The sequence below is a fragment of the Denticeps clupeoides genome, chromosome 12, assembly GCF_900700375.1.
Source record: "Denticeps clupeoides chromosome 12, fDenClu1.1, whole genome shotgun sequence".
Lineage (NCBI taxonomy): Eukaryota > Metazoa > Chordata > Actinopteri > Clupeiformes > Denticipitidae > Denticeps > Denticeps clupeoides.
The window spans coordinates 17,707,774-17,730,831 of record NC_041718.1 but is presented as its reverse complement, the minus strand read 5'-3'; the positions used below and the strand labels follow the sequence as shown (position 1 = coordinate 17,730,831).

Here is a 23,058-nt window from a genome sequence, read left to right as displayed (position 1 = left end):
TTGACATCAGCGAATAATAATAAATGTTACTGCCATTGTTGTGGTCAACTTTTCCGGTGTCTTCCTGGCAATGTTTACTCATATTTCAGTATTTGCTTCAGTATTTACTCTGGCGTTGCGTCAGTGCTTTACATGAGAACAATGAAGAAGAACCTCAACTTTGTGTGACTGCAGTATGGCCGTGCCCCTGGGAGTCCTGTGGGCGTCCCACGGCTGCTCTTCTAGAGAGAGAGGCAGAGAGGTCATCTCTGATGTCACCCCCCCCCCACAGATGAATGACCAATCAGTGGCCACTGCCACATTTCAGCCGTGCTCGCAAACTGGGGACCTGCTGCTTACGCCTGCAGCTCCGTGTTCCGGTGACTCTGCGCGGTCACTGTCCCTCCGGCCACGCCGTCATGCGCTGCTCTCTCAGGCTTCCTGCTCTGTCGCCGGCAATTACCATAATCTTCCTGTTGACTGTAAGTCCAGTGACAGTTGGGAATAGGTTTGCAACAGGTGGCAAAGAGGGGTCAGGTCTGGTCTCTCTCATCTTCTGTCTGATTTCTGCTGCTCTCTCTCTCTCTCAGGGTTCTGAGGCTCATCTTCTGACCTTGTCATAGTTCAGATCCCCCCGCAGGGATCACACTTGTCAAGCAGCCGACCCACCCACTCAGATTCAGGCGTTATAAATATCCCGCCCCCCTTGACACTACCCTTGTCAAGGTGCCAGGGTGCGCGAGGAGGATCTTTTCTTCCACCCCTCCCGCCGCAGGCTGGCTGGACACGGCAGCAGTCTGCGCAAGCCTTGCCCCGGAGGACTGCTGGAGCTCAGGGAACACTCTGGAAACTGCAGCGGAACAGCACCTGAGAGGCGATAGGAGGGGCGTGGCAGCGCGGAGGACAGCATGGGGGTCTCTTATGGGAAGAAAGTAAGTGCAGCGAGATACTGCCGAGCCGCATGGCCTGTTCGGCTGAGTCTGCGTTCATAAACTAAAACAGGCAGGTTAAAGTGGGTTCTCAATGCTTAAATGTAGAAATGATGTACCTGTAGCTCCAGACATGCATTTTTATAAACACAGAGTTCGTTTGTTTCATTTCTCACGATGACTCTGTGGCGCTGACAGAATGGCACGCATGCTTCAGGGTTTCTTATTAACCCGCAAAGTCTCCTTTACATGAATCAGTTGCCTTCGCAGGTGCCCTGGTGCCAGCAGGTCAGGATGCATGTTTTTGGCTTCCCAGAGTTCCCAGAGTTTCGGGAAGGACAGCTGGTCCAGGCAGGGTTAATGTTGGATTAGTGCACCCTTTCAGCACCTACACAAGCCACATGAGAGGGGGGGGGGGGGGGGTGCTTTGCTTAAAATGAGACCAATTTTGGCCTCAGACATGCAGCGATTCCTCATGCTGACCAATGAGGCCAGTGGGGGCGGTGCTCCCCCTCGCTTTGGCCTCCACGAGGAAGAGGCCAGTGAACAGGCCTGCACTGGTTGGTCATTCCGGACGGGTTAACCGCGTTACGAATGCCCGGCAAGCTCTTCCAGGAATCTGGGCAGCGGGCTCCGCGAGAGGGCTGGAAATGTCAGAGCGCGCCGGCTCTGTAATTTCACCCGCGCTGCCAGCTTCCGGGTCCATTTGGCACCATGTGAATACCCAGACCAGACCGCACTGCACTGGTACCAGCCCTCGCTGCACAACGCTCTCTTTCACACAGAGGCCGGCGGGGAGGGGCGGGTGAAAGCCTTAACTTTCATCTACCCCTGTCTCAGAGATATTTACTTCCCATTAACGACATTTGTACTTTGCATCATACCTAAATACACAAGACAGTTTAAAATGAATAGCCTAGTGGGTAAAACACTGTCCTATGAACCAGAAGACCCAGGTTCAAACCCCACTTACTACCACTGTGTCCCTGAGCAAGACACTTAAGCCTGAGAGTGTCCACGGAGACTGTGCCTGTAAATGCTGATTGTAAGATAAATGCCGTAAATGTAAATGTGTCCCGGCCCTTTGGAGAAATGGTACGGTCCAACAAACAGGCAAAATCTGAAGCGAGACAAAGAAGCCAAATCACTATGGGAACTAATAGAAGTGTCAACGGGGAATCTGATGACCTCTGTGCTCATAACGAGGGGCTGGTTAGCCGCGGCAGGGATCTCAGGCCCTCTCGGCCATTCGCATGTGATTGCCGGCTGCTAAGCGCGGCGTCAGGTGGACTTAAGGCTCAGTTGTTCCAAAGACCTACTGTGCAAGATTAAGTCAATCAGTGGAAATCCGTTCTGAATTATCCAAAATAATTGCGAGCCACTTGTACCGGCGCAATAACAAGTGCATGTGACTCCCATCCCATGGTTTTCTGAGCTATTTCTTCTTACTTTTTGTAAAATGTGCATCAACAACATTGCAGCATTTCACAAATTCTGCTTCCACAAATGTAAGCAGAGCAAGGTGCAATTAAGGGTTCTTCATTAAAGCACAAGGAGCTAGTAATCTGTGCAGTCCACCGCTGGCCACTTAAACCCAATTCATTCGCATAATAGTTCAATTAGTGGCTCGATCTAATAAAGATTTCAGTTTACAAAGCCAAAAGTTTACAAGGGTCTCATTGTTCAACCCCAGCCTGTTCGGTATCTGAATGATAGGGAGCTTGTGTTTATCCAACCTCATTGTGGAGTAGACTACAGTAAATATGCGTAGAGATGGGCAAGAAACGAGTTACAACCCAGTAAACTGTAAACTATTTTATTTCTACAGCAGAGGGAGGGCAGAAATAGTCTTGGTATTTTCTGTTCATCTAGGGAATTGGAGAAACTTCCTAGAGAAACTGTCCCCTGTGCGCAGATTGTGAAAAGGCAGTCCAGGCATTGGTCTGTGTTGTTTCGCCTTCCTTGTGTCTGGTTGTGGTGTTACGGATCAACTGGTGACCATGCTAAATGGTGACCTGCCCGGGCATGCATTTTACCTTCTTTTTTCTGCCAATGGAGACAGTAGTAGGTCCACGGATTTTGAGGAATCACTCTCCAAGCGGACTAAGGAGTGATGTGTGTTGGTGAAATTGGTTAAATTGACGTGTGTGAGAATATCATCGAAACACACACAAGTCTGGGTCTAACTACACCACAGTCTGCACCACAGACTGACTGCAATTACAAGCATGCCGAGAACGATATACATGTTTGCATGCTGCTTCTATTATTCCAGCTGTGTCTGTTATTGTCAAGCAGCAAAAAAAATAAGATATGGCAGATATCTAAGATTAAGCACCACCTAAAAACATTGTAGCATGCATTGCAAGTTCTTTAAAAAGTTACAGTGAAACCAGCCATTTTATGCTGCAACTGATCTGTTTTGGAGGATTTTAAGGCCATCGGAAAATTAAGTGACATATTGCATCAATCAATACTCTCAATGATCTATATGCTCATTGTTAAGTGTAAAAACTGCTGAATTACAGACAGCAGTCCTTTCAGTATAAGAAATTATTACGTCTTGACGATGAAGCCATAGCAATCCTGTTTGAAATGCAAATGAATTCATATTATGAGAAAGGCCTTTACGGATAATTACCCCTTTCATGGCAACATTGGTAATGAGTTTAGAGTCTCATACACAAGGGCTTTATCTGTCCAGTAGAGGGTTATTACTGTGGCAACAAGCACATGGCAATTACAGACACAATTCCTTCTTTTGTTGGGCTTTTCCTGGATCCATAACCGCACGAATGTGCATATTTAGCAAGGAGGACCGCTGAAAAGAGGTGCCGTAACACACCTAAAGGAGTACACATGTGTCCTGAGGAGTTGCTTTCAGACTGGTGGTAATCGCAGTGCAACGCACGAAGCGTGGAACTTGTTTGGCGTCCTTTGCAGAAATAGATGAAATAAGAAAGAGCCACATTGAAGTTATTGGTCTCTTGAAGAGTAACTAACCATAACCATTTTTGTCCATGTGTTATTCTTTCTGTCACCCAGAAATAATTAAAATTGCAGGAAACCAATGATTGACAGCCGAGAGATGCATGCAAATCTCTCATTTTGGAGGGTTTTAGCTTGTGCCCGTCAACACCACACATGCAGAAACTTAATTAAAGATTCTGTTTCATTGCTTTTATTTAATGTTCTATTGAGGCTTGAGTCAATTTTTGAAAAGGGTTCAGTGATAACAAAACATATTTTGGGGTAGTAATATAGTAGTGAATATATAATTTTCAAAAAACAGGACAAGTATGGGATAAGGTAATATATCAATAATCCATAAAACAATAAACAGTATCAATACACCATACCAGTTACCAGGTCAATCTACATTTTTTGCAATCACACAGGGCTGCAATATATGTTACCTGGTGTTGTGAAATGCCACATATTGCTTAATATCAAAACATTTTTATAATTTCATCACTGCCGCACGTGCCTTATCATCCCGAAACCAGAATGGCCCTGTGTGACCACGGGGACAGGACAATGTTTGTTTTAGTCCCATTGTGAGATACAGCCTAATCCCAGATCCGCACCTGAATGCTGGCCAGCCTCCTTCTGCCTGCCACGGGTCTGGAGAGCCCGGACACAAGGTGGCAAAGCCCAGCTGTAGCTCCCTGCCAACAGATGGTGTTTGTCTTTCGCTGTGTCAAGGTGTCCTCATTAAAATTCGACCAAAGTTATACCCATCATTTTACTGAAAGGAACAAAATCACGAAAAAAAACTGATGTGTTATTTGCACAGACTTCCACTTACATTTACATTTACAGCATTTATCAGACGCCCTTTATCCAGAGCGACTTAAAATCAGTAGTTACAGGGACAGTCCCCCTTGCCTGCAGACCTGACTTCAAACATGAGTTTATCATGCTACAACAATGTAATGTACTAATCCGTTCTGTACAATCCGTTCTGTACAGTCACAACTGCCCACACAACCAACCACAATTCATTTGTATGAAAGACATAATATGAAATAAAAATAAAATAGTCATAAAATATATATATTTATATTTATTCATTTTCCTTGGTTTGCATAGCACTGATATGTTTCAAACTCATTCCATTCCACTAGATGGCAGAACTACACTAAACTTTGCACTGACATCTTGACATAATGTGTAAACAGCCTGCATAAGTTAAATAATATAATATAAGTTATAATTTCAACAGGAGCATAATTGAATTCATATTAAAATTACTAATGCAATTTTGCTTGAACTGTAGACAATACTGATTAAGCTTTTATTATATTGACTGAACTGAGATGTGTTTGTGTTGCCTGTGTTGGGATGTGTGAATTACATCACATGTGGTGCACTCCTGTAAAAGCACTTTTGTAAAAAAAAATAAAAAATAAAACTTTTAGTTTTTTTGCAGTTCCAAGATCAGCTGAGGTCAGGTTGCCCTACTGAGATGCTGTGTTAATGGTTTTGCGGTCGCATTGGACAGACACTGACTGCTGCGGGTGCCGCTGCACTGACATGGTGGAGGTGTGCGTCGCCTCTTGGGGACAATTTTAAAAGCGTGCCCCCAGGAGCTGCTTTAAAACTGCCCTTTCATCGCATCAGGAGTCCGCGTCACAGACTCCATTCATTTCCCTTGTCATGACAACGCTTGGACGGATAATAAAAAGCACAGAATATCGAAAGAAGTGAATCAGGCCAGCGCATGGATGCCAACTGGCCGTATTTACATAACTTATCCAGGCAGATGGTCATCGGTGACCAAAATGCTGATGAAATGGGCAGAAAAACCGTGCCGCTGTAAAGGTCAACATGGCTTCACGTGCCAGTCAAAGAGTGATCTTTTGCGGGTCTGGTATAATTAGCCCCGTCTCATGCTCTGCTCCTGTGGCCCCTATTAATTGTTTGTTGTCTGAGCAACCTGAGAACCCACATCCTGAAACTGGAGCAGCATAACGGGGTCAAAATCTATTAAAAAAAAAAACTTTTTGTCCAGGACTTATTTCAAGCATGTCACCATGGAGGCACACAGGGCCACTTTTGCGATGGGGGTTAATAAAACATGAGGCAAATCAAACAGAATTCAGAACACAAAAGGTCAGGTGGCTAGCAACAGGAAACTTGAGGGAAATGAGGCGTCTGGATTACCTAGACAAAACAATGCGGTTCACTTGACTAGGTCACTGCGGCTCTCCGCTGGTGTGGATCTTCTGGACTCATTTCACCGCGGCCTTTACATGGTGTGCACAACCCCAGGGACTCTTCTGCTTTGATTTTTCCATCAGCAGAGACAAAAGGTCACTCAGGAGAATCTACGTTCTACGCTAGGTGCTCTCATGTGCTTTAAGGTCAGCAAGTTGATATTTTGTTCTGGACGGTCCTCAACTCCTGCGGTTCTCAACTCAGATCATGAGCACCTCAGATTATTTAGACCTTCAATATTTGTGTTTCTGGTACCGTCACTGGTGGGACTGCATTGTGACGATGATGTTGGAGATGCTATGTAATAAAGTCTCCATGGGCGTTTAGTTGGCTTGGGATTTATTGATATGATCTCACACGATTTCAAGCATTCAGTGACACTTGAGTCCTGATGCCTCTTCATGGAAGGAAATAAATATTTCATGAAGGAAATATTGGTGACAGTGACCCTTCATGATCATTGTGCTTATTCTTGACCTAAGACGTTGTTCCTGGGTCCCCACCTGAAAGAAGGTAGTTTCTTCCAACTATCAATCAATAGTCAGGAGATTTACAACCTAATAATGCACGGGGTAGGTGGGACCTGGATAATTATTGCTGAATTTGAGAATAATTTGGTCTCTGAAACATTAATACGCACAAACATCCACTAAATGTGTTATTTTGAGCTATTTGTTCTTTATCAGAATTGCTTAAGATCAGTGACATTCCTGCACTACCATCATCTGGCCACCAGTGGCCACCACCTACCATTGCTCATTTACTTAAGTCCATTTCTCAGCTGTTTACATTTACATTTACAGCATTTATCAGACGGCCTTATCCAGAGCGACTTGCAATCAGTAGTTACAGGGACAGTCCCCCCCTGGAGCAACTTAGGGTTCTTGCTCAGGGACACAATGGTAGTAAGTGGGATTTGATCCTGGGTCTTCTGGTTCGTAGGCGAGTGTGTTACCCACTAGGCTACTACCACCCTTTATTTATTAATCATCTGTCACCCAACTGTAATATTAAGAAGCCATTTTGCTAGATGTGTCATTTGTTAACATCAGAGCAATGTATGCTAGAAAAAGCAATGAATGTTTCAAACATAACAATTACATACTGAACCAATTTATTTAACATTAACGTTGTTCTGACTTGAGATCAGCTTTAGTTGATTCAACAGAAGAGAAAATGGAAGTGTTCTACATTAAAGTAGATAAATGTGTAAAGGTAAAATGCAATGCTGTGATCATTTGCAGTGGAACATCATGGTCTAGTGTATTTTCCTGCTGTATTTTCCACCTTTTTTAGGCCGCCGTGCACAACAAGCAACTTGTCTCAGCACAGTGACTTGAATTTTCTAGGAAAGAAGAAAGCGATCACTCATTCATTCCCTCCTTTTATAACCCAAACCTCCCCACCCTGGTCCGAATTCACCTCATGTCCCACCAGTGGATTAACAGGCCACCCCTCCAGACCACCCCATTAGTAATGCTGAGGGGAACAGGACAGCGAGGGCCTTGTCACAGCACCGAGCCTGAGGAGACTTCTCCTAGCAACCATAGACGGCAACACAATATCCTTTCACTCAACCGCGGGCCCTTCCAAAGGGCCCTGCCTGGGATTTCATCCCACCCCTGCGAAGCACTTGGGGTGTGGGTGTTCAAAACGGAGGCAAAGGTCTCTGTGAGCCACTAATGCGAGCGCGAAGAAGAGCTGGAGCTATCAGAAATCCCGACAATTAATGTTATCTGCCTCAGAGGCACTGTTGAGAAGCTCCCATCTTTCAGAGCAGCGATGCCTTTCAGAGATAATATCAGATCAATACGCCGCCGGCAGGACTGGCAGAGAAATAATGACCAGGCATGAATGATGCCATTACTGGGCAGGCTGGTGTGGGTTTGCCTCTGTTCACCCACTTTTCCGCTCTCTCTCTCTCTCCCTCTCTCCGTCTCTCTCCCTGCAGAAGGCGTACAACATCGAGCCCCAGTGTGTGAAAACTGGAAAACACCTGAATGGTACAGGTGAGTCCGCTCTCATGTTTCAGGCACACGGAACAATAAAGGCTCCAGGCCGCGGCCGTAACAATGCAGCCTTATCTCTCATCCTTCTCCTCTGCATGTTCTGTCTTGTAATTGGCCGCGTGTGGAGGGCGGGCAGTGAATTCCACCAGATGCTTATGGGCACAGCGTGCACAGCGAATAGGTACTGGTGTTAATGCTTACCAGTTCACGTGTTAGCGATTAACCGGCACCTTCCAGACATACACCAAAGCAAAGGCCTCATCAATTATTGCAAGAATGTGAAGTTGATACTAAGGGGATGAACGGAAGTTATTTTAGATTTATTTCCCTGAATGCTTTTAAAAAGTTTTTTTTTTAAATATCTAGAAGTTACTTCTTATTCATGTACTAGATGGGGAAAGTCACATGATCACATATTTATGACCATAACTGACCATATTAACACCTTATAGTAGAAAAATATGTCCATGGAAATTTCATATATAAAAAAAAATCATGTCATATATTTCATATAAAAAAAAAAATCATATCTAATTTTAGGTGAATTAATACAGCGAAGAGAATGCAGGGCTGATCCACAGTTAATACAAGCTCTCCCAGAGAGAGAGGGAGTTTAGCTCCTCTAATCCCGACAGACAGAGACCCCTGTAGATCAGAGAGTGTGCTCACAGAGAAACGAGGGAGGGAGGGAGGGAGGGAGGCGGGGCCGAGAAATGCCTGCAGGTCATGTGACTGTTTACACTAGTGAGGGCAGGGAGGCATGAACGTAAAGGAGTTTTGGCAGTACAGTCTCCGGCCGGCCCCCGCAGACAAATGTAGAGTCCCGTAAGACGGAATCAGACAGGCATGGCCCACAGAGTCACCCACGGCCCCCTGACTGAGGAACAGAGACCCAGAGAAGTCCTGGTCAAGTCAGGTAAGCAGCGGGAAGATTTCAGGTGTGTAGAACACAGCATGTAATGGATTGTGCCTGCAAAGGGAATCTTCTTTTAAAAAAACTCCATTTCAGATTATAGAAGGATTGTAAGAGGTTTGTTCCTTTTGCAATTAGTCAGACATGTAAAGCAAGGTGTAAAATGTGACTTGCGTACGTGCGATCGCTGTAAAACACCTCTTGCCCAACTTTAAGCATGCGTTACACCTAGGAAAAGTTCTCTAAATGACCCTGTTTGTGTTTTGCGCTTCTGCATATTCTGGCAAAGGGAGCCAAAACAGAGACCCGCCCGTAACCAAGAGACCTGATCTCATCGAAAGAAACTCCTCGTTCCAGCGGAAAAAAAACCACGGGCCGCTGGGTCTGGAGTGAGAGGAAGGTGCTCTGCCTGAGCTTGTGTACCGCGTGGTTACTGATTGCCTCCCCAAGCAGCGGGCCGGTGAATAGCTGCTCTGGGAGCTGTGTGTACCGCCATGGGAGGTTGTCCAGGTTTTAAAAAATATACATTTGTTCATCTGCTTGTTTATTTAAACCTGGATGTCAGAAAATTTTGTCACGCGATGGTTCACCTTGTCCACACTGCCGTCCCCGTCATGTAAAATGTTACCTTCAGCACAGCCTAACTTTTCCCCCGCGTGCCCGTCCGACCTGAATCAATAGTGAAGTATGGCCCTTAACACACTTGACAATCAATCTCGCACGGTGGCCCATGTTGACTGTAGCCTTTGGCAAATCTTTCGCAATGCCGTCACCCCCTCGCTCCACTATCTCAGTGGAATGTTTGTTCTGGTCGCAAAATGCAAGGTCCACCTACCAGGACAGAACAAGTGGCGTAGAGCTCATCAGGCTCGCTGTGTGCGGAGCGTGTTTGGACAGCTAACGGGGGAAGTGACATCAGCATGCACAGTCGCAGCGCCTGACTCTGTTTGAACAGGCTCGCCGTACCGCCGCTCTCATTTTAATGGACACGACACCCTCAGGCCTGAAAACGACGGCAAATGGCTAAGAAATGATCTCCGAAACGAAGCGTAATGTTAATATTTATGCTGCGTTTGGACGTGGTTCCCAGCGCTGGGACGCCTTTCACTCGAGCGACAAGCCCTTTTGCATGATAATGACCCCAATGATTTTGGGGGCTGAATTTCATGGTGAACTCAGGGTCGTATTATTCAGAGTGTATTATGGGAAAAGAGCCCCGCCCTCGCAGCCCCATGGGAGACAAGCAGTTCTGGGCATCCATGGGCCAAAGCTGACGTCGCCATGGCAACCGCCTGTGTTCTGTTTGTATACAATGAGAATGGAGAGACGAGGAAAGAAACCATTTGAGTTTCTTTCTGACAAGCCAGGCATGGATTTAGTCCACATTTTTGTTTCTGACAAATTGTGGATGTGTGGAAAAAAATGCTGTGGAATGTTAAAATGTTAATATAGTTTTTAGGCACTCATGTATCATTAGTAGCTAGCATTTAAATTACACACAAAGACAATTCCTAATGTATTCAGTTTGCCTTCTGTTTTTCACACCTTTCTGAAATAATCATTCTCTGAGAAATAATTTTTGTGGTATTATGATATTAGAATTTTCAGATTATATTAAAGTTGTAAAAGATTATGATTTTCTTCTAGTGAATTGTAGGTATATTGTAGGTATATAATTTCTGTGTTGATTATTTGTAGATGTAAATGACTTCTAAAAAACAATCCCTACCATGCAATTTAAAATGTATAGCTAGACTGCCTATAGTAACGATGTGAGGACTAAAATTAAGATATCGTGCCATTCAGAGTAAGTCAGCAGTTCCTATGCCAACTACAACAGAAACATAAAATGTGTCTTCAACAATAGCAATATAGTGTCATGTAAGGTAAGTGTCCTGCTGTCCAACTGGGCGAGGAGACCTGATTCATCGGTGCAGTTACTTATACAAATCACTGTACTGTAGCTCCACAGGATGAGGGGAAGGTCATGAGGGCTGGAGCCAGATACATTAGACATTGAATCTGGATCATATTAACTCTCTCACCAGACACAGAAAACCCTTTGTGGCCAGACTGCTGCTCTCCACCATGTCATTGATACAAAATCAATGAGAACATGGATAAAATGACAGCCTAACAGATGAACGTTTTTCATAGAGATCGGGTTTCTCTCGACCCCCCCATGTAGTAGAATGGGTCTCATCCTCTGACGGAAGATTCTCTTTTTGATTTAAGCCTGAATGAGCGTAGAAAATGGGAATGCTGTAGATTAATTGCATAACAGTTTGCCCTATTCGCTCTGACATTGGTAAAACATGCATGTTTTTTACATACATACACACACACACACACACACACACACACAGAGGGAGCTGTGTTAATTAGACCTTGTGGGTTTGTCAGCGTTGCCTGAAGAGGGGTCATTCCAATTCCCAGCTTGAGTAACCGAAAGACACACATGTGAGCACACACACATGCACGGACACACACACACACACACATTCACAAATGATTGCGTAAGCTGCTTTTGGACAACACTACCTTAATAACCCTGCGAGTCCACTTTAGCTGAGCTCTGTAATTACATTTAGCTGGCAGGCCTGTGTCCACTCACTGTCACTCAGTCTTTCCCAGAGAGCCGAATATGAAATCTCCTCACGGCCTCCCGGCTGGCATACAGGCTCCCTGCCTTTGCTTAATTGTGCTCCTCAAAACGGCTCCCAAACCGCGTCCTCGTGCTCCTACGGGTGTTTGTTTTCCACCTTTATTGACTGCTTGATTGACGTCCCTCCTGAAGCTTGTTTACAGCGACACACGCAGTACCAGGAAAGGACAAATTGATAACGCTGTGATTGTTAAGACTGTACTTCACGCACTCATTTAGAAGCGCGGGCCCAGCGTGATCCCAACGCGTGGATTAGATTCTGCTATGTCGAAGAAGAAACGAGATGATTGGCACCCGTGGCTGGAGGAGACAAGCTGCACCAGCTGCATCGCAGGATGGGGCTGCCGGATGTGTTGGGGTGTCGCGAAATTTCATCATTAGCACCCGATCGGACTGTTTCAAAGGTCCATTCATCTGTCAAGTTTACTTAATAATCTGCAAATTCCACGTCATCCACTCGGGATTTTTTTCAAGGGTGCATCTGTGCATCCTCAGCATCTGCAGAGCACTCACAAACAATGTTTTGGTTTTAAATCTGAGGAATCTCGCATTTTTGGCCCATACAAAGGCAGGTTGTTGCCAATGTGGGGCTTGCAAAAAGTTTGCATTACAATCATGTCGTATACCCAGTCCCACATACGTTTATGTGGGCAATGGTGGCCTAGTGGGTAAGGGAAATTCAGAAAGTTGCCGGTTCAAATCCCAACCCGCCAAAGGTGCCTCTGAGCACAGACTGGCCACTGCTCACCAAGGTGACGGGTTAAAAGCGACAATCACTTCTCTTTCACTTATTATTGTTGTTCTCGAGCTTCTCACAAAACCCTCGGCGTTTCCAGCATCAGTTCCTCTCTCTACCGCACACACTCTTCATCAGAGTTCCTTCATTTTCATCAAACGGAAGGGATTGAATGGGTGAATATGTGCTAGATGATTACACTGGAGCACACTCTACTGACCAATGCTAACAGTGAGGGTTAAAGTCTGCGGGTGCTCAGCCTTCTGAAATCACATTTCGGCGCAAATCTTGTTTGCAATTTCCTGCCGACCAACCTCTCACCTGCCTTGATTAGGAAGCACTAAGACAGTCAGGAGGCTTTTTTAATATTGCAGAGAGGAGGTGGCTCTGGTTGCACATCAGAAAGCCTTCATTGTTCATCTCTGGCCTTAGTGCATATGACACCTGATCTTGTTTCTAGCATCTTCTCAGGATCAGGTGCCCTTTAATGTTGACGAAGAAGACGAGCAGGGAGTGGCTCCTCACTAGTTGGCTTGACTCTTTTTGTTTCAAAGAGAAGTGCTTACAAAGTTATTACAGTCTTCTACCCTAATGAAGAGTGTGTGTCAGTAAGAGTAAAAGTGGCGTTATAGCAGTTTGTCTGTCACTTCCACCGCATCTGGGGTACTTGAGAGTGCAAGTGTGGGAAGGTACAGGTGTAATGGTCCATAACATGTGAAACTGAACTGGTCCGTGTCCTCACACCTTACACTAAGGTGTGCAGTTAGCATCCGTGGCACCTCAGCACCTGTCAGACTATTACTCACTTGTCGGAATGCATCTGGGTACACAAATGACTCTGTCGCACTCTCTCTCTCTCTCTCTCTCTTTTCCAGCCTCAGCCTATGCAGACCTTAACTGGGAACGAGCGCAGCAGGGCCTTGCTCACGGGCACAGGGACCCTTTCGGGTACCCCCATGGAGACCCTCCCCCAGTGGCCGGTTATGCGGCTCAGCCGGATTACATGGAAGGGGAAGATGATCTCATCAAGCCCAAAAAGCTCATTAATCCCGTAAAAGCCTCTAAAAGCCACCAGGAACTGCACAGGGAGCTGCTCATGAACCATAAACGGTATGGGTTTTCCCCTTCGATCCCACACCTTCTGAGTGTCAGGCAACAGCGTCACACTGACTGTATGAACAATTTGTACGTTTTGATGCATTCGTGCATTTCAATATTAGTGCATGCACTTTAAATTATGTAACACTCCAATTCACTGTACGGTCCGTCCATAACGAGGTTTAACTCTTAGCGCTTATTTTTTTATAGCCCGTTAATTATATAAATCTCAGTGTGAGCTTCAGCGTGGGCATGGCATCATGTGGGAAAGGTCAAAGGTCAGGAGTCAGGATATACTCCTAAACTCACATGCATCTCTTGTATATACAGTATATCCTAAGTAGCTAATCTTGTGCGACAAACTACGAGTTCCAGCAGTCAGGTGTTCAGTGAGCAAAACCCACTACTGGAACAAATGAAACATGAACTGCAAAACACAGCAGTAATGATGATGGAAATAGTTTTCTTTGGGGTGTCTCAGGCCTGGGATTCCTTGGCAAGACAAGGAGGCGGCCCGAAAATGAATTCTTATCTTTCTCAAGCAGGTAATTTCCTACTGATCCCGTTAAATGTACAGTGCCACGCGGAACATGTCTTTCCACACTGCAGGGTGCAGGTAGCAGACGTGAGTAAGAAGCATAATGACAGGTTTGACTATACCGAACTATACCTTGATTGCGAAAGTGATTTTTGGGAGCTGGATATGTTACACCAACAAGCAAAAAGACTGCGTAAGTTTTTTTCAAAAGCCAGAAAGTTGCTGTTAAACTGTAAGAATAAAAAGAGAGAGTGTTCCATAATTAATTCACATGCCTGCTGGAATTAGGCTACTTTTTTGTGTCCCATTGTTGCTAGGCAACAACTCAGTACAATGACCCCTCCCCGTCACTGAAGTGTTTAGATCCTCTCATGTCTTCAGTGAAGGACGCTGGGCAGCCCAGCCCCTCCGAGGGGATAACAGTAGCGCCTTTATGTGCCTCGGGGACTCTGAAAAGATCCGGGCCCTTCACACGCCACCTCGCTCGCCTGCCTCCCTCGTATTTACACACACATGCTTATCGGGGAGGTTTATGCAGCTACAAACTATAAAGCAGTCACCTTCTTTACCGCCATGACAGGGGACAGATAAAAGCTCAACGGAGCAGATTTACACGAATCTCCGTGATTTCATCTGCAGAAACTGTCCATGTATTAACGTCGGGGGTCTGGGGGCCGATAAACTCTGGCCCCCAGTAAAGGTATGTGAAGCACACAGTGGCGCCGAGACCTGAGCTTGTTTGGCGCCTATCAGATGAATCCACTGCCAAGACACGGGGAGTTCATTCCGCCCCGCCGCCGGCAGAGCTGCGGAGGTACAGTGGGCTGGCGCGGTGCCGCGTTTGCAATTAAGCCGGTATCTGGTGGGGTGGTGCCCACACTGCAGCTGGAAGGGAGCTGCCGGGGACCCGCCCCGGAGGAGACCACTCCTCCATCACCACCGGCCAGCAGATAAGGCCTTTATAAGCTGCCTGAGTGACAGCGACGTTCAGGAGTATTGAGACGGGGAAGACGGCAATCCTGCAAACAGCAGTTGCTTAAAAGGGGGTGTGGGGTGGCTACTTCAAGTGCCAAAAGGGAGTCACATTCTTTAGAATTGACCATCTTTTTCAACAGCATTTGATTCCCATTATAGTTTAGTTCAATTGTTAGCCTGCATGTCTGCAAGTCGCTTTGGATGCAAACCTCTGCCAAATGAAAGTGATGTCATTGTGAAACACTACATCACAGCACACGGTGACACAACGAAATGTGTCCTCTGCTTTTAACCGTCACCTTTGGTGAGCAGTGGGCCGCCATGACAGGCGCCCAGGGAGCAGCGTGTGGGGACGGTGCTTTGCCCAGTGGCACCTCAGTGGATCAGGATTCGAACCAGCAGCCTTCTGATTATGGGGCCACTTCCTACACCGCTAGGCCACCACTGCCCAAATGAATGTAATTTAATGCTAACCTCAATTTAATAAGAGAGACTCCAGGTACTGAATAATAAAAACATCATCTTATTTGCTGTAAAAAGGTTGCAAAACAATTTTCCCACCAAATTAAGGCATTAGACTTAATATGAGAACACTGTTCATTGGTGCCATACAAATGTGCTAATAGCATTTATGAACGTTCCGTTTCATCAACAAGGGTGCTAGTAGCCTAGTGGGTAACACACTCGCCAATGAACCAGAAGACCCAGGTTCAAATCCCACTTACTACCATTGTGTCCCTGAGCAAGACACTTAACCCTAAGTGTCTCCAAGGGGGGGACAGTCCCTGTCACTACTGATTGTAAGTCGCTCTGGATAAGGGCGTCTAAATGTATCAACACCACACTACCAAGACAGCTGACCTTATGGAAATATCCAAGTATTGTATCTTTGAGCTGCAGCCATTTTGGATGAAGATCTGTACTATATTAATTTAAGTGAAAGCGATTGTCATTGTTATCCACTGCAGCACAGCACACGATGAAACAACGAAATGTGTCCTCTGCTTTTAACCATCACCCTTGGTGAGCAGTGGGAGGCCATGACAGGCGCCCGGGGAGCAGTGTGTGGGGACGGTGCTTTGCAGATCGGGATTCTGATTACGTCTGATGTACATCTGATGTACAATATTCCATCTGGTGACAACATTAATAGACACATTTGACATGAAACCCAAGCCCAGGATGATCAGTATTCCATCGGAAGGGAAAATGCAGATGCAAGTCATTCCTCCACCTGTTTGGTTAAGTGCTCTTCTTTTTTTCTCCAATGCTCAGGGGGGTTGATGTTCTCTCTGCCTCCTCATTAATTGCCTGCTTGTTTGTTTGTTGTTGCTTCACTGTCTGCTCCGTTTGACGGACACCGAGCGCTAATTGTGCCTCCCATGGACCAGCCCTTCCTCTGCTTCTCACCTTGCACGACCCGCGAGCCCACCTCCCCGTGGAAGGATGAGGCGGCGGCGTGATTTAATTAGCAGTCGTCGGGCGGTGTACAGTGTACAGTGTGTGCATGTGAGTGAGGGATGGAAGGAGACGGGGCTGACTGCCAGCAGACCCAGGGCGCTGTGCACTCGCCGCCGTCGCCACCAGGGCCTTTTCCAAGACGGGTGACGTCTCAGGCGTCTCAGGGAGACAGCCCAGGCTGTTCCTGTCGTTTCTGATGTCGCCGATAACAAGTGGAGAGCCATTCGAGCAAAGGGACCTGACACGCCAGACAACACAACAGTTTATTTAGCTGTGCGTCTCATACAAAGTTATTTTCACTCGCATAGCCAATAGAGAGCAAGGATGTGGTAATTCTCAAATAAACAGACTCGTCAAAACGATTATAATTTACCATGTTGCACTTATTGATGGTGTTATGTTTATAGGGGAGTGTTTTATGCTTGATGTGGCAAGAGTGCCCTCTGGTGGCCAGATGTATAAACCTCTACAGTCTACATGTATGTCTGCCTATGCACACGTGCAGGGGCGTGGAAAGCAAACCAGAGCTGCAGCGTGTTCTGGAGCAGAGGAAGAGAGAGCAGATGATAAAACAGAGGAAACAGGAGGAAGAGGCGCGTAAGAAGATCTCGCCCCTGGAGCAGGAGCTGCTTAAGAGAAGAAAGGAGCTAGAGGAGGTGAAGCTGGAGAGAGATGCAAAAATTTGGACCAGGACATGAGGGGGTTAGGTCACCTTCGCTGGGTGTTATGTGGAGTGTGTCTGTGTTGCAGATGGAGCAGGAGCAAGAGAAGCAGCTGGATGGAACCCGGAATGCTCCAGAGTTCGTCAAAGTCAAGGAGAACTTGAGAAGGACGTCCTTCCGGAACAGCGGGGAGAAGGAGGTGTAGGCGGTCGATACGGGCCATATGGCATAGAAGATTAACTCCCAGGAACATGTACATGTATGTGCTGTGCAGTATGTGCAGGTGGACAGGGGAAGTGGGTGTGGCCGATATGAGACGGGGGGGTGTCGTCCTGCACTGGCCTGCGAGTGCAGAAATTTTAGACTTTCTCAATCTCAGCTAAGCCAACATGACAGTGATGATGATGATGATGATTACATTCCCAACACTTTTCTGGAATGTTTGTGTCCGTGGCCCGACCGAGAACAGGAGTGCAGGGCAGTGCACGTATGATTCAGGTGGGATTTCTAACTGCAGTGAAAACCCGAGACCCCCGAGCCTCAGCCACCAGGGGGTACACAACAGCATTATCAGCAGCGTCTACTGTTCAGCGCAAGGATCATTCGTTTCCCCAGCTGCCAAATATCTAGACGTGACCGGCGGAAAAGAGAGAGATTGCCTGGAAAACTTTCCTTGCTAGATACAATCGGCACAAGTCACTTTCGCAAAAAAAAAAAAAAAAAAAAAGGAGAGAGTCAATAATCGAGATCGAACACTTGCACTTCCCACCCGGAGGAACGGCAGCATCACCATTTGTCATTGTTGGTGAGCGAGCGCGGGGATTATTAGATCTGCCTGCTGCGGTGCAGGCCACCACTTCGGGGTACGATAGAGACCCTCGGCCTCACAGGGCCCGTGTCCACTTCAGTGCCTTTCCAGCGTCCCTGCGCCTGGTCGGGGACCGGCATGCCGCCAAGGCGACCTGACTGTTACCACACCAGACTACGTGGACGCGTGACAATGTAGTTACATAGCAACAGAGCAAGTCTTTAGTTATGCATTACCACTCAGTCGCCGCAGAGAGGGGTTCGCTGCACTTTAGAAATGTAATCAACACTAAGAATAAGGATTGCACATCGGCGGGTTATTAAAATGCTGATTGATTATTACTTGCCTTTAACGCTACATGAGGCCACTTCATGTTGATCACGACCGTAATTCCACTCATGACGTGTAAATAAGCTTTTTTTTAATATTTCATGTTTTTATTATAATGTGGAGCTGGTAATGTGCTTGAACAGCATTATAGGTCAACAAATAATGTACTGCAATCCATGCATTTCAGCTGCTATCAGTATCAATACTAAAATGTAATGCTATGAAAAAATATTAAAGAAAATTACTAAGAAAGAGTTGTTTTATTTTATTTTTTTATTTTTTTTAATTGATCTGAGCTCAGGTTAAGCTCTGGTCATTCCGTCTCTCCGGGTGCGGTAGCTGTTCAAAGCCGCGTTCCATCGGCATGCACCGGCGGCCCCTCAACGACAGATCGAATTAAGCTCCTCTATTGGGCCCATTTAGAAGGAGCCAGTCACCCTATTCTGAGGCCAAATATCCAGGACCCAATGGTGCTTCCTGAGGAATTTTACGGATGAAACAGAAGAGAACAGAGGGTTTGTGACAGTAATTTTAAAGCAGGCCTTTAAAATTACTTTGGACGCACCAACTTCATGGAGTCTTTGGAGGCTATGATGGGGTTTTTTTTTTATTTCTAATTAAACCGAAGAAAACAAAGAATGTTTGAATCTCTTTACCTTCTCAATGTCTTGCAAACCATTGTCATCATTTTTCAGTTACAGGGACAGTCCCCCCTGGAGCAATTTTGGGTCTTGATCAGGGACACAATGGTAGTAAGTGGGATTTGAACCTGGGTATTCTGGAGTGTGTTACCCATAGGCTACTGCTACCACCCCATCATCATCATCATAAGCATCTTCATGAGATGATCATTAATATGAGCAAGAGCTCATTCAGAACTGCTGGACACCATCCCCACTGTCTAAGTGAAGGAGGTTGAGAGTAGGTTTGAGGTTTGAGCAAAAAGACTGAAATCCATGCGTCGCTTTGTAATTATATAACATGTTACTGCACTTTCTAGAAGTAACACAGTTTACTCCATGGTCCCCTCAATTTGAAACACACACCGTCAGCCCCCATTCTGTATAATCCCCAAGAATCTTCACCCCCTGATCTGCTCGGCTCTGCCACACAAGGGCTAATTGTTCTGGTGGGCCTGGAGGTGAACCTGAACGGAGTGATGGACAGCTGGGGCTGAGTAGCAGCTTCAGGAGAAGTGAAGACCAGGTGCTTGCAGAGATCTACAACCTGAAATGACCACGGGCCCATGCCACCAAGGACTTTATCTACACGTCACCTTATTGAAATTGTGTAGGTCCCATTGAGGCAGTCTCCACAGCATCAGAATTTTGACCTCTTGTTCTCAAACCATTCTGGAGCCGCCCTTGTGGAGGTAAATTTTGCATCCATAGAGGGATGTCAGTAGGTGGTCTGTGGTGGTTGTAGCCTGGTAGGCAAGAGATTTGTCTATGAACCAGAGGAATACAAAGACATAGGGTTAATCCCCACTTACTACCATTGTGTCCCTGAGTGTCTTTAGGGGGCACCTGATAAATGCTGTAAATGCAATATGAATGTTAATAGTATATAATAATAGTCAACACAACATCCACATTAAAGAAGTGGTCGCAGCAGGATCACCATGAAAGCAGTTGGCTGGATTTGTCTGGGTGGTTGACTGCTTTCTACCCGGCAGTGACACTGATCCAACCTCACCAGCACGGCACCAACATTCCAGCGTGTAACTGGACACCTGCTCTGCATTTTCTCTTTTTATTCCTCAAAGGATCCCTAATATTTAAAAAAAAATCTTCATCCTGAGTTGTCCCTTGTTTGGTCCCCCTCGTCTCAGGAAAGGCCGAGCGTAAAGACTATGTAAATGAGAGTACTCTCACTGACCGCGTTCCACCCATTAAGGCTTAAGCTGAAAGCGGAGACACCCTGTGCACAGACGGAGGTGTGTTGCTGCCGGGGTGGGGTGGGGGGTGTGGCCTTTTCCACTCCCAACATACATAGTGCTAGGGCGTCCGGGCGCCCCGGCATTGCCACCTGCGAGCCGTGATGGGGCTCCGCCTAAACCCAGCCGCATCCCTGCTGCTGGCGGTGCTGCTGGCACACGTCTGCGAGGCAGGTAAGGGATCCTGGACTTTCCTGCACATATGCACTCGCGAGGTGGGACCGGGGTCACGAGGACATTGCGTTCCTCTTGCAGCTCTGCTGAGGAAGTCCTCGGCCAGCGACTTCCTGAGGGCCTTCAGAGAGAGGCGCGCCACCAGGTGCTCCTCTGCCGAGTGCAGCGGGGAGGACAGTGAGGCTGAGGAGCTCCTGGAAGCCAATTCAGACTATGTGAGTGCAGAAAAAGGAGCTTATAGATTTATATTTTACATTTACACTTACAGCATTTACCAGACGCCCTTATCCAGAGCGACTTACAATCAGTAGTTACAGGGACGGTCCCCCCCTGGAGCAACTTAGGGTTAAGTGTCTTGAACAGGGACACAATGGTAGTAAGTAGGATTTGAACCTGGGTCTTCTGGTTCATAGGCCAGTGTGTTACCCACCAGGCTAGACGTGGGTGCGATCTTCTAATAAATGCTCTACGCTGTTGCTTGACAGGAGGAAAACTCCAACCTGGTGTTAGCCGGCGGTTCTCAAGGAGGTCTGAACGTGGTAAGATCTAACCCTTCCCCATTTTATATTTCTCATTCAGGCTGGGAATTAAGGGACATTGATCCCCTTCGCTTCATGTTAATGCCTCACATGGCTCCCCATTTAAAGTCGGCCACCCACAGGAGTTCTTGTTTTCTCTGCCTCGCTCTCAGGGTCCTGGCGGCGGTGCTGCGGATGAAGGTTCAGGCATGTAGCCCTCAGGCAAGTCTGCTTGTGGAGAACCACATGGGAGCCGGAGCTGGAGAGGCTCGAGGAGCATGAAGGTCTGGGTCGCCAGGGGAGAGGCGAGTGCATTAATACGTGTCTGTGTGCGACTTCAGGCTGTTATCTGTGGATCGTGGTTCTACCATATTTATGAGGCCAGTTTCCACGCTGTGTCTGAGAAAAGGACATGTGAAGGGGAACCAGGCATAATATCTGAAATGATTAGTACATTACCTAAACTCAATCAAAAACTAAAATTATACAGTCAATAAATGGTTGGGGCTGAAGTGCACTTTGTGGAATTACATAATATGAAAATAAATTGTATTTTTTTCATTATATTCACATTTAAAAAATGCACTAGTGTTTCATTCAGGATATTAAGCATTTTATCAGCATGATGGTCTTAGATGCCAGAATCTCTCCTGCCTCTCCTTTTCATCATGGTGCTAAAACATGCAGGAACACCCACAATCGGAATTTCATAAACTTTTGGAATATATTCAACATCAGAACTGCACCATCTTTCCACCTGTACCATGCTATATAATGCTTTGTTTTATGCAATTATGTATTTTAGTAAAAGGAAAAGAAAAATTTTCCCCTAGATGCAGTTTATTGTGTGATTTATGGCTTTGTGTATATTCACATTTGAATAAAGGTAACTAAGAAAAATGTTCTCATTTGCATCATTTCGTGTGATTATGTGAATATGAACTTGAATGGTTGGCGGCATTCGAACCCTGCGTTTAACAGAAGGAGCTTGTGGATGTTGGTGATTGAGAGGTAGAGACTGTTTTCTGAAAATCTCCGTATAGAATTATTAAACATGGCTCACTGAATGTCGTCCTGAATGCCCCCCCCAAGTCCCAGACACCTGACACCGTCTCCTTCCTCTTGTTCTGCATGGTCCCTGGTGAGGTGTTGCTAGGTGATGCCAGACGTGTAAGCGTGGTGGGGTGTCAGCCATACCGTGGGAGACGGCATGCTCCGCAGATTAGAGCTCCTCGGGATTCAGGGCAGCAACAGGAGAAGGGGAATAATCCGGACAAAAATTCCACTCCACCGCCAGTGTGTGTCCTTGACTCTCGCTGTACCAGTAATGGTGTTCCCTTCTTGTGGCAACTCTGCTGTGACGATGAAGGGACGATGACAGTTGAAAGAAGCTGATTGTGAACAGATTAACTTTTCCTGTACATTTAGCCGATAGACCCTGCTTTGTGCAAACCACCCCATATCTGATCGGTGAGTGGTAAGCAGTATTAATTTCACTAAAATTCTGATGCCTGGATTATACCTGGATAAAATGTGAAAAACTGGACGATTTAAATTGCATTTGCATAATATGGCCACTAGATGACAGAAAAGCCACGAAGAAAATTCTCACTGCTTTCCAACAGCACAGAAACAGCAGTTATATATTAACATTAAAAAACTTGTTCTCAATTAAGTCAAGATAGATTTTTTTTTATCATTTAACATTCAGAAATACGAATTCTTAGTCTGCTCCCAAACCTCTTGGATTTTTTTTTACTTTTACTTTTACATGCAGAAAATCTTCAGTGACTGTCTTAAGGGAAGTTAACAAAATGAAAATCTTCAGCCATTAAATTCTGAAAACCAACTAAATTGGGTTTATTTGTTCTGTAATGAGGATTAGTTTGAAACAGCAGTAGACTGATGTTCCTGGCTCTGGGGTAATACACATAATCCTAATCGAGCAACCTTTCACATCAGATCTCGGTCTGTTTTTTTTTATTATTATTATTTGTTTTTTTTATTTGCCGACTTGTGCAACATTCATAAGCGGGAATAACAGGACCTTCCGTGCCGCAGTGGGTCCAGGCTTCTGCCTGCTGCCTGCTCGGTCCTGGGGGACTCC

At 46.0% G+C, this 23,058-nt stretch overlaps 1 protein-coding gene across 2 annotated transcripts; it reads left to right on the top strand.

Moving 5' to 3' along the window:
• Positions 1–320: 320 nt before the first annotated feature.
• Positions 321–17,929, top strand: si:ch211-236d3.4 (protein FAM107B). Of its 2 annotated transcripts, XM_028997994.1 has the most exons (6): positions 321–461; positions 570–911; positions 8,080–8,137; positions 13,327–13,561; positions 17,029–17,179; positions 17,274–17,929. In XM_028997994.1, exons 2-6 carry the CDS (start codon positions 888–890, stop codon positions 17,388–17,390), a joined length of 585 nt encoding a protein of 194 aa, XP_028853827.1. In that variant the 5' UTR covers positions 321–461; positions 570–887; the 3' UTR covers positions 17,391–17,929. The 2 variants fall into 2 exon arrangements, with proteins under 2 accessions (XP_028853827.1, XP_028853828.1); XM_028997995.1 differs by lacking the exons at positions 321–461; positions 570–911; positions 8,080–8,137 and adding an exon at positions 8,866–9,053.
• The last annotated feature ends 5,129 nt before the right edge of the window (positions 17,930–23,058 follow it).